Source organism: Ahaetulla prasina, chromosome 4 (genome assembly GCF_028640845.1).
Source record: "Ahaetulla prasina isolate Xishuangbanna chromosome 4, ASM2864084v1, whole genome shotgun sequence".
In the NCBI taxonomy this organism is placed as follows: domain Eukaryota; kingdom Metazoa; phylum Chordata; class Lepidosauria; order Squamata; family Colubridae; genus Ahaetulla; species Ahaetulla prasina.
In genome coordinates this window covers 31,125,555-31,137,395 of record NC_080542.1, presented here as the reverse complement: position 1 = coordinate 31,137,395, position 11,841 = coordinate 31,125,555, and the positions used below count along the sequence as shown (strand labels likewise).

The 11,841-nt window shown below is 40.1% G+C and overlaps 1 protein-coding gene across 1 annotated transcript; it reads left to right on the top strand.

Annotated features, from left to right (window-relative positions):
• Window positions 1-2,192: 2,192 nt before the first annotated feature.
• On the top strand, window positions 2,193-10,893 carry LOC131198400 (zinc finger protein with KRAB and SCAN domains 1-like). Its single transcript, XM_058182996.1, has 3 exons — window positions 2,193-2,751; window positions 7,071-7,197; window positions 8,572-10,893. Exons 1-3 carry the CDS (start codon window positions 2,296-2,298, stop codon window positions 8,985-8,987), a joined length of 999 nt encoding a protein of 332 aa, XP_058038979.1. The 5' UTR covers window positions 2,193-2,295; the 3' UTR covers window positions 8,988-10,893.
• The last annotated feature ends 948 nt before the right edge of the window (window positions 10,894-11,841 follow it).

Sequence of the window (11,841 nt, the reverse complement as noted above, 5' to 3'; positions counted from 1 at the left end):
CTCAAATCTTTCGGGCACAGTCCTGTTCTATATGCTGCTGCTTTTAATGTCCTGTGAGTTTGATTCTGACACGGATTCTAAGCCAAGAGCGCTTGTCTTTTGCCCCCTCTTTTACCCAACTTGGCCCCTTCTAGTTTTCCTTCCTGTAATAGTAGGAAATGAAAACAGGATCTAGCTGAGCAGAAGATATCTTGGGAAGGCCCTTCATCTATTGCCTCTGAAGATTTTAGGGAAATGAATGAAAAACTCTGATTGCTTCATTTAAAAAAAATTGTAGTTTTTCAATCTATACCCACATGAAGTTTCCTCTTTATATGTATAGAGTAAGGGGACTGTAGTAGCAGCATTTACACCAGATCAGCATTAAATATGTGTTCAGTATGTTGAAAGCAAGTACTGGTCCTTTGAGGGGAAGACTGTCCATGTGGTAGCCCACCAGCCCTTGCTTTTGGGAAATTGGCAGAAGCCTGCAGCCCAAACTCTGATATCCCTTGGGAGAAGGTGGTGATCTGCTATGCATTAGAATCTGGAGGGTTGACTATATATGTTTGGGTCAGACAGAGAAGGCTGGAATGTTGCTTTTTTCCATGTATATTTAAATGGAGGGGCTTTAATTCAAGTTCATCAGGAGGCAATATAGATTTATCAGTGTGGATTTTATAGAATTAGAAAAAATGAGGAAGTACTAAAATTGCTAACTGTTACTTTCCCCCAGTCCACTCCCAAATTTGGGGCTGCGATATTTCAGTATTCAGCAACCAAGATGCAGACACTCCCAAATCAAAAGATCATAGTGTATGTGAGTGTGTGTGTGGTGGGGGAGAGCACAGGAGTCTTTAGCAACAACTTGATCTGTCCTTTCATTCTGTTAGGCCCAGTGGATTTAAGGGGTAACTTGGGGAGTAGAAACCTGGGGTAGGGAAGGAAGGGAACTCATGATTTTCTGTAGAATGTGTTTAACTCCTGAGCCGATTAAAGGCTTGGATCACACAACAACATTTCTGTTCTCCTCTCCCTCTAAAGAAGTTCTCCTTCTCCTTCTGGCATCAGCTATTTCTCGATTAAAATCTTTGCCACTGCATCTTTAATGCCTGCTTTTTAAAAAAAAAAGAACTTTGTTTCAGTTAAGAATTTAATATCTTATCTTTTTATAATTGTGATGATAATTATAATTCGTGACAGAAGAAGTGACTTAATTCTTGCCCTACCATGTAGAAATGAATTACAAGTTGGCACATGAGGTCCCCTATCTGCAAGTTAGATCTAGGCAACAGACCTGCTGGCATCATTTGTTTCATTGTTTATTTCAATGATGGTTTGAAGAACATACTATAAAAGCCTTGTTTATGCATAACTGTCACCTCTAAGTGTGGGTTTATAAGCCACAGTGGATGGTTAGCTTATCAGCTGAGTTAAAATTCCAAATTAGTCATCTTTACAGCTTAGTATAATGAAGTTAAGCTTTACTTAAACTGTTCAATGCTTGTATAGATTTGGGTTTGAAGGAGAATGAGAGAAAAAATTAAAAGTTTCTGGAGGTTGTTGGGTGTTAAAGTAAGTTCCTTTTTAGCAGGAGGACACAGCTTCCTTCAGTTTAAGCATCACAGTAACCTCTCCCCCCTTGAGATGCTATATCTAAAAGCAGACAGGAAAGAACTCATTTTGCAGACAATTCAGTCATTTTAATGCAATGTTTCTCAACCTTGACATCTTGAAGATGTGTGGACTTCAAATTCCAGTATAACAGTCAGCACATTGTTATAGTTTGCACTATTTTTCTGTGCCTTTTTTTCCTTTTTATTCAGAACAGACATACTTTTCTTGCTTGAGGCTTCAGATTTAACTGCTTTGTAAGCTGCCCCTTCTGGGTTAATGAGAAGACATCTTCATCCAGTTTACAAAGTAGGAATTGTGCAGCGGTATGACGTCTTTTTTTTACTTATTTGACATTCCACACATGAATTTGGAGACAGCAGACTTAAACTTCTTTGTTGAGAGAAATTCGGTCTCTAAGACTCCAGGTGGACAGAAGTGGACTTCCTTTTGAGGAACCCAACTCTATGTGTCATTTTTTTCAAGATGGAAAAAGAGACCCAAGAAAGGGATGGACCAGGAAGAAACACTGTTTCAATACATTCTAGTGGTGCTCCAGATCTGTTCCAGTGGGTCATATCAACACAGGAAGGGATTCCTCTCTGCCTCAAAGGTCAGTTGGAAGAATATTTCAAAACAGTCCCACATCCAATCTCAGGATGGGAAGCCTTGCAATTGTCAGATCTGATCTTGTGGGATGACATGGCTACCTTTGACCATGTGGTTGGTGCCTGCCAGTGGTCACAGGAAGAGGTGAGCCACCTCCTGCCCACTCTTAGGGCTGAAACCCATCAGATTTTAAGTAATCTGAATGTGAAAGGGGACCATAGGAGGATTAAAACAACTTCCACGAGCAACAATTCAAGTACCGCTGAGATCCAGCGGCAGCGCTTCCGCCACTTCTGTTATCAGGAGGCTGAGGGACCCCGTGAGGTCTGTAGCCGGTTGCAGGAACTCTGCCACTGCTGGTTGGAACCAGAGAGCCACACAAAGGAACAGATCCTGGAGCGGCTAATTCTGAAGCAGTTTCTGACAGTTTTGCCAAAGAAAATCCAAAGTCGGGTCCAAGAACATGATGCTGAGACCTGTGCCCAGGCTGTTGCCTTGGCAGAGGGGTTTCTTTTGCGCCAGCAGAAGAATTTGGAAAGTGAGCCACAGGTGAGGAGATTTATTGCATAAATTGTGTAGAAAACACCAATTATGTTGCATAAAATACCAATTATATTGCATAAAAAGCCAACCCATGTTAGCAGCAAACAGGTATACAACTTTCAGTTTATGATGGCTGAGCTCACACGACAAGCTAAACCTCAAGCTGGATTAACAGTATAAAATTACAGGTAGTCTGATTTATGACCACAACAGAGGCGATAATTTATGTTGTTAAGCAAGGCAGTTGCTAAGTGAGTCATGCCCAATTTTATAACTTTTTTGGCTTTGGTTGTTAAGCAAATCACTGCAATTGTTAAGTGAATCTGGCTTTCTCCATGAACTTTGCTGGTCAGAAGCTGGCTGGGAAGGTTGCAAGTGGTGATCCCATAACCCCAGGACATTACAACTGTTGTAAATATGTTTTAGTTGCCAAGCACCCCCATATTTTGATCACATAACCATGGGGATGTTGTGTCAGTTGTAAGTGCGAGGACCAGTCATAAGTCACCTTTTTCAGTGTGATTGCAACTTTGAATGGTTATTAAACGAATGATTATAAGTCAAGGACCACTATACTGAGTTCATGTACAGTTATGCTCAAACTAACCTTATGATGACTTAATGCATGCTAAGGAAATGATTAGGATGCCAGAATATGCAAAGCTTATGAACCTTACCCATTTTTAGTGCATTGTTCCAAACGAGAAATGTTTCCATGTGGCAGTTATTTATCCAGGCAGGAGTGTTCTCCCTCCTTCCCTCCCTCCCTCCCTCCCTCTCCTTCTCTCTCTCTCTCTCTTTCTCTCTCTCTCTCACACACACACATGAAACCTGTCTTCCATATTGGTTTTGTGAATCATGATGCAAACAATCTGTAGGACATTTTGTATAGCAGGTTGTTCAATCCTATTAGTCTGTGGGATTGCTAAGAGACGACACCAACTTATTGAAACACTATCATGGAATGCTTCCCCACTATCATCACTTTTACATGTGGACCATATTCTGAAGTGTTAAGTTTCATAAACAATTACATAGTTGAGTTTTTTCCAGAGAATCTCAACTTTCCTGTTACCCATGTTTGGAACCTTGTGGGTTTCAACATGTAATTCTTCTACCAGCAAGAAATCTCTTGAAGAAACAAGGTGAAAAAAGACTTCTGGCTTTACCTTTGGTATCAGCATATTTGGCCATGGGGCACATTGATGTGTGTATTGCTTAATGCAAATTAACCGAGGGAAGTCTGTTTTTAGATATGGTGCATTGAACTCTACAGATCCCTTTGGAGTTATGCAAGAGGAATTATGATTCAGTCCAGCTATTCAGAAGCACACACACAGCACTCCATACTATTTTCTCAGTAGCATTGAGATTCAAGTCTCATTTGCTTTTGCTCTCATAATGTGTGCTAGAATCAATAACAAAAATCTTCTGTAGAACAGCTCTTCTGATTTTCTAGAGAACAGCTGGGAGGAAAAGAAGGTTGAATCTTCCTTTCCAGTGATTCTTAACAAAACAGTGATTTTTGGCACTCATTTGAAAATGCCCCCAAAATAGATACCATATTTTTGGGCATATAAGACGCGCCGGAGTATGACGCACCTTAATTTTTTTTTGGGGGGGGGGGGAAACAAGAAAAAAAGAATTTTGCCTCTGCCTTTCAGCATCAGGATCAGCCATGTCCAGACTTCCACTTGATTTTGATAACAGCAGCACAGTTATCAGTTTAAAACAAATCCTGTAACTCTACATGCATTTAACTGGAATGAGTGGGGTGGGGGATGATTTTCATGGGGGCAGAAGAGGGACCGAAGGCTCTGCTCCCGAGATGCCCCCATCTTCCTACCTATAGCTCTGGGGGGAGGGTCAGAGCACAGCTTGAGGAACAAACCTCTTCAGGATAGGGTGGGGGAAATCTGCCCAGCAGCTTCGGTGAAGAAGGCGGGCTGGTCTACTAATTTAGTCACTTTGTTAAAGAATGAAATAAGATTGGTTTGGCATGATCTGTTTTTAACAAACCTGTAGTGTCTTCACAATTCACAAGGCAGAGCAGAAAATATTGTATTATTAAGCACCAAGTTGAGTTTTAGGCAAGTGGGGCGGGGAAGTAACATTTCCAGATCTTTGTGATAAGATTCCCTTGATTATGTAAAGATCCATTATTATAAAATATATTTTGGGAATTGTTAGGTTGACTGGATCTTGGATATAGAGATTAAAATAGTATTTCTCAACTTTAGTAACTTGATGATCTGTGAACTTCAACTCTCCAGCCAATTCTGGGAGTTGAAATCCACACATCTTCAAATGGTCAAGGTTGAAAAACACTGGATTAGAGAGGCAGGATTACAGGGAGTTTTGAACTCTAAATTTTTCCATTTTTCTAATCTGGACATTGTGATGTGGACAGTGAAACTCAAACAAAGGTTTCCTTCCAAGTTGCCTTACCTGTTTTGACATGATGTGATTAAAGTTAGGACTATTCCAATCTGATATGTGTAAGCCAGTTGGGTGACTTTGGGTCGGTCCCTGTCTCTCTCAGCCCAACCCACCTCACAGGGTTGTTGTTCTGGGGAAAATAGGAGGAGGAAAGAGTCTTGATATGTTCACCACCTTAGTTGTTTACAACCCCCAGCCTTGGCCTTCTGAAATGCCGAATGTAGCCTCACCCACCTGCCAGCCCCCACCCTTTGAACATATTTCGGCAGTTCCAGGCGGCAGGGATCTGGGCTGGGGCATAGCCTGTCCTGAAGAGGAACAAACCTCTTTGAGACACTTTTTTGGGGGTGGGATCTGTCCAGCGGCTTCGGTGAAGAAGGTGGGTCCCACGGTTCACGGCTGGTCACCCTTCTGGCCGCCCAGCGGGCAGTTCAGAACACTGCTACCACAGCCTAATGTTGCAATGGAGCTCCCGTTGCACATTGCAGAGCCGCGAACCCTCGTCTTCCTTCTCAGCAGACTCACCTCTTTCCCAAGGAGCACTTTCAGGCGACAGCGCTGCGATCCCCTCCTTGAATCCAGAATGGCTCTCGGTTCTCCATTGCCCATTGCAGCGGAACTGGCCACCGCCTGAAACGCGGCTCTGAATTTGCTTTGGGGAATCGGGCCAGTGGGCAGCAGTGGCTGGAAAGAAGGGATGTTTCATGGCCCTGCTCAGCTCGGCTCGGCTCCTGGACATCGAGAGAGCTTAGGCGATGGCAGCAGTGTCCTGAGCTGCTCACTGGGCAGCCAGAGGGGTGACCGACCACGAATCGTGGGGTCCGCCTTCTTCACCGAAGCTGCCGGCAGATCCCCCCCCTAAAAAAAAGTGTCCCGAAGAGGTTTGTTCCTCTTCAGGACAGGCTGTGCCCCGGCCCAGATCCCCGCTGCCTGGAACTGCCGGAAAACATTCAAAGGGTGGGGTCTGGTGGGTGGGCACGGCTACATTCTGCATATAAGACGCACCCAGATTTTCACCCTCTTTTTGGGGGTAAAAAGGTGCGTCTTATATGCCGAAAAATACAGTAGGTCTCCTGGGATTTGACAGCAGGTAGATTATATAACAACACTTTTCTTGGTGGCTCATGTACATCCTGTCCTACCTGAAAATTTATATATTTTAATGGGAAGCAGTGCAGTCCCTCCATATTACTTCTTCTGTAATTAATCATCCATATCATGATGCCTCAGAATGCCTGTCATGTATTTTCAAAATTCCAAATTCCCAGATGGAAAATTCCAAATGGGTCCAGAAAGTTTGAAACTTTTGGCCTAGCCTGGCAGTCTAACCATGAAGAATTTTTGGACATCAGGTTGGGCAACTTCCAGGAACAAACAGTGGCCTCTGGTGCCGTGATAGTAGCAAAAAATTCCAGCTGATTTTTTTTTAAGGTGGAGTAAAGCTAAAAAAAAAAAATTAAGTGTGCCAAGACCCCATAGGATTGTAGTATAATAAGTGCCATTGGGGTGGATATCTATTATTTTATGTATATATAGCCTTAAAAAGTAGGAAAGGGAAGCAAAATCCTAACTCTTCTAAAATCATTATGTTCCTTTCTTTTGCCTTGTGACCCATGGCTGCCCTCCTCCCCTCCAAAAACAAATATGTAAAACTTAAGGTTAATGCCAGTGAGTGTGCAGGTGTTGGTCCCTTCATTACTGCCCATATACAAAACGTTCAGAAACATCTAAACGGTGTTTGGTATAATAGCTAATGTTTTAATGCATGACTTCTTATCTGCAGCTGTTTTCATTTCTGTTGGCTTTATCTGTTGGTATGATATCATTTTGCTAAAAATTGTTTTTGGAAAAAGGGACTTGGATATTAACTTACAGTGTCATTTCAGGAGTCTGACTCATTTCAAAAGGCAGCTGTAAATCTCTCCGAAGGCCAGCAGGCCGTGTCAGGTGCCAGACAAAGGCTTCTTGCCAAGGAAGTCAAGAAACATGATAATGGGAAAGCAAGCTTGTTAGGTAAGCCTTTAATTTGTAAGTGGTGATAGTCTTGCTCTATTCAGTTCAAGGGAAGGTCACATGGTCAGGCCCGTGTCTTATTCTAGATTGCAATATTCTGAAAAGGACTATGAAAATGCTGGAAGTCAGGCCAGCTTCACTCTTGAGGTGTCCCTTTCATACTTTGGATGGGCCTTTCTATAAAATTTCACTCTCAAAACATTTTGAAATTACATTTTGCAAATTCCTAGCTGTATTTCAAAAGAAGAGGATTTCTACAGCAAAGTTAGAAATTGCAACCTGTGAAACCCTTTTTTGGTAACTACTGTCACCGTATACTTCTGACTTTTGTTTTCTCTCTGGGTTGGAGTAAAAACATACCCAGGTAAGTATGAAGTAGGAAAACTAAGTTAAAATCCCTGCCTGTGCTATAAACATCATATAAGGTAAGGTTATATTTGAATCAAACTTCATACCTAGTAACATCATGCACTTAGTTGTGTATTATTTGAAATGATACAGAATAGGTTGGCATTGCATTTTTACAAGGTTTGTTTTTACATTTAGCCTATGGTGTGGTGATTTCTCAATTTTCCATCCAAATAATATAGGTATTCCTTAATTTATAATCAAAATGGAGCCCAACATATCCATTGATAGACAAGACAGTTGTTAAGTGAGTTTTGACCCATTTTAGCACCTTTCTTGCCACAGTTGTTAACTGATTCACTGCAGTTGTTAAGTTAGTAATGCAATTGTTAAGTGAATCTGGCTTCCCCATTGACTTTGCTTGTCAAAAGGTTGCCAAATGTGATTACATGACCCTATCATCACAAATACATACAGTTACCAATCATCCAAATTTTGATCATGTGACTATGTGAATTTTGCAACGGTCGTGAGTGTAAAAAACATAAGTCATTTTTTTTCATGCCGTTGTAACTGAATGGTCACTAAATGGATGGTTGTAAGTCAAGGTCTACTTATAATGCATTCTGATCCATTGTAAGATCAGCTAAGATCAGCTACATGGATGCTGATAGCCATCCATGTATAAAAAGGAAGCAGCCTTCCAATCCTTCCTGTTGTCCTGCCAGTTGCAGCCTCTGATCCTCCATTACCTCCCAAATATCAAGTTTTATAGTTCCTAAGCACCAAAAAGTTACCATTCTCTGCTGTACAACATGTAGTCTGGCTTATTTCTGGAATCTTCTAAGCAACTCATTTAGAATAAATTGTAAGTTCCCATGTTATTTAGGTGTGGAATATCCAAAGCTGTTGTTGATAGAAAACAACTTTTAACAGATTGGGGTATCTTTTCGGTGTTTTTAAAATCTTGATCACTTCAATACATTAAGTAACAACCTCTGAAATTCTTTCTGCACTATCTCATAGGTTCCAGAATCACAAACAGAGGAGCAGGAGCCATTCAGAATCAAGAGATCAAAGACAAGGAGACACATGGTACTTTGCGAGAGGCTCTCAAAAAGAAAAAACCCTACAACTGTATTGACTGTGGGAAATGTTTTGTGAGACTATCAGACTTGGCAAAACATGACAATATTTCCACAGGTGCCAAGCCTTTTCACTGCATGGAATGTGGGATAAGATTTAGTCAATTGTCCCACCTGACTAGACATCAGAAAATTCACACAGAGGAAAAACCACACATATGTACTGAATGTGGTGCATCATTTGCCCAGAGAGAGTCGCTGGTTAGTCATCCGAGAGTCCACTCTGGAGAACATCCATATCATTGTTCTCATCGCCAACAGTACTTCAGTCATCAGTCAGCACTTAAAGTGCATTAATGTATCCACACAAGCCAGAAACCTTATATCTGTCTAGAATGTGGGAAAAGATTTGTTTCTTCTTCTACCCTTAAAATACACAAACAGATCCATACAGGAGAAAAACCATTTTCCTGTGCCGAGTGTGGGAAACGATTCATCCAGCGATCTAACCTGATTTCACACTGTATTGCTGCCTGGAATGTGGGAGAAGATTCCATCAGAAGAGTGCATTGGTAACACACCAGAAAATCCACATGAAAGAGACGGCAGCAGGAAATAGCAAACATTTGCAGAAAAATAATGAACTGAAAAACTGTGACACTGAAGAAAAGGCATGCATTCCAGAAGAAACAGGAGAAAGTGCTTCAAAGGTGAAGGAGCTCACCTCAACTTGTCTTCATGACTCCAGGTCAATCCCTTTCTCATGATCTTCTTAGGAAAGAAAGACTGTAGAGAATGTGAAGAGCTCATGTATTGTTCCTTCAATCACTTCTATTTCTCCTCCAGGGCTGATCTTTTGAAGAACATTGCTGGACTTTGTCCCTAGTTTCAGGATTAGCCTAGAATATTATGGTAGTAGAAATTGGAATATTCTGCATTGGTTTTTCTCTTGGCATTTAGCTGTTATCTACACCAATTCATTGGGTGTTTGAGCAATGTTTCATCACACTACAATGACTGGAAAAATAAATTGAGCTCTGGTTCCTTGCTTCCTTTTATTTTTAGTTTGAAAGGATGACAAGTACCCTGGTAAGAAGAAGGTTCTTGTTTCACTGATTTTTTCAAGTAGAAAAAGACTTTCTTATCTGATTTCTTACAGAGTGGAGCCAGAGCATAAGACTTCAGGAAAGATCATATTGTTGAGGATAATTTGTGCCATCATATTTTATAAAATAAAGATAGGAATATGTCCATAAGAGATTGTAAAGTTGGCATCACATTTCAATTCAAAATAAATACCTATAGAAGAGAAAAATGTGAAGCTTTTTATGTTTCAAAGGCAGCACAAGAGCTGACCTGGCAAGGGCTGAGGGCAGACATGAGGACTCTGATATGTGAACTTCTTAAATCCAATCTCTAGTTTAGCTGTTGGTTGAATATAAAGAAATGAAGGATTGAGACATTCGCTTTATCAACAGGGTAATTCATATCAAGGAGTTTGGAGGTTAGGAAAGTACATCATGCAGAAATTTGCACATTTTTCATCATGTCTTGAATTTTGTGAAGTTTGTCTTCTAGATCACTGAGATGATTGTATATATAAATAATCGGAGATGTGAACATTGTTTTTTGGCAGAAAGGATCAGGACTCAAATGTTCCAGAGAAATATGATTTCATTGTGTGGCTTTTATGAGTTATGTTCTCAGTCTGAACTGCCTATCTATAAATGTATAAGAAGGGCCCATTGCATAATTAAAAACTAAAAGGCAATCAATATATTGAACATGCCAAAGAAGTGTTTCAACATCATGTCAAGTCCAAGGTATAACTGCTTTGAAACTCATTGGATTTGTTAGTCAATACATTTTGATGTGAAAATTTGGTCCCAGTACTCATCATTTATACTCATCACATAAGCTAGTACTTGTCATTGTCAGCTGCCATGTGACTTACTACATTATTCCTTATGGGAAAAATTTGTTTGGTACTTATCATTTTTGATACTCATCTTGCCTCCTGGAGCCAATTAACGATGTGTACCAAGATACCATAGTATTGTCAATGATATTAGTCTGATTGGAAATCAATTGCTGTGGAATTTAGTTTGTATGTAAATCCTTCCTGAGAAATGAATCCTGCTGTATTCAGACCAGTTTGCTCTGTAATGATTATGTTCAAGATTGCTCTCTTAAGCAGATCTTCACATAGAAACATATCTCTTAAAAATGCAGACACACTCAGTCTTGAAGAATCAGTATATGTCCCCAACTGGATTTTATTTCTTTCCTCTATCACAAATTGCCATTTGCAAATAAATTATGTTATATTATAATACATTTCTCTGCAGTTTTGTTTTTCATTTTGTAGGAATTTATTCCTGTAGATAAGTATTCAGAAATGTGATCCATCAGTTGTGGCCCAGAGTCCAACCCTACTCCTACTACAAAATTGAAAATTCTGTGGTCTTCTAGACAACTGGTAAAGTACAATACCCAAAATTCCGCATACTAATCATGATATCTGAAATTTGAGTGGCATAAAATGACTGGTTGTTAACCACTTGCATAAACAGTCTAAAAGAAATTGGTATTTTCTATTTGCTCATGATAAGCACATGTAGAAGAAAAATCGGTCCCACACATAAATTCTGCTACTGGTTATTCTGTGCATTGCCTCAATATATCTATGAGATAGGAGAAGATATGACTTGCTAGCAGTCTTAGTGATAGCAATGAGGCAAGCCTAAAGATCTGGGTCTTATTTACTTTGATACAAGGGTTATAACCTCTGCAAATGATACACAAATTCTTTTTAGCTGCTTACCTTCATTTTTTATACATATTAGTGTGGTACTTTTTGTAGATCAAATTGACCAGTTATGATTAAATGTATATGTTTTGCCCTATTACATTACTAGTGAAACTTTCAATGAATGGAATCCAGCAGTCTCAAAGTTAAGGCACCATGCTAGAAAATAGGAGACCATGTGTTCTAGTCCTGCCTTAGGCATGAAAGCCATCTGGGTACCTTCAGCCAGCTGCATGTCTTAGCCCAAACCATCTCACAGGAGGAAGGTGTATTGAACATGTTTGTCACCTTGAGTTACTTTTAAAAATATGGGACATAAATAAAAATAAAAATAATTTCTACTTAGAATTAAGTCTTATTAATTATATGTCAAAAGGGTATAGAATTGTAGCCATAGGTAGA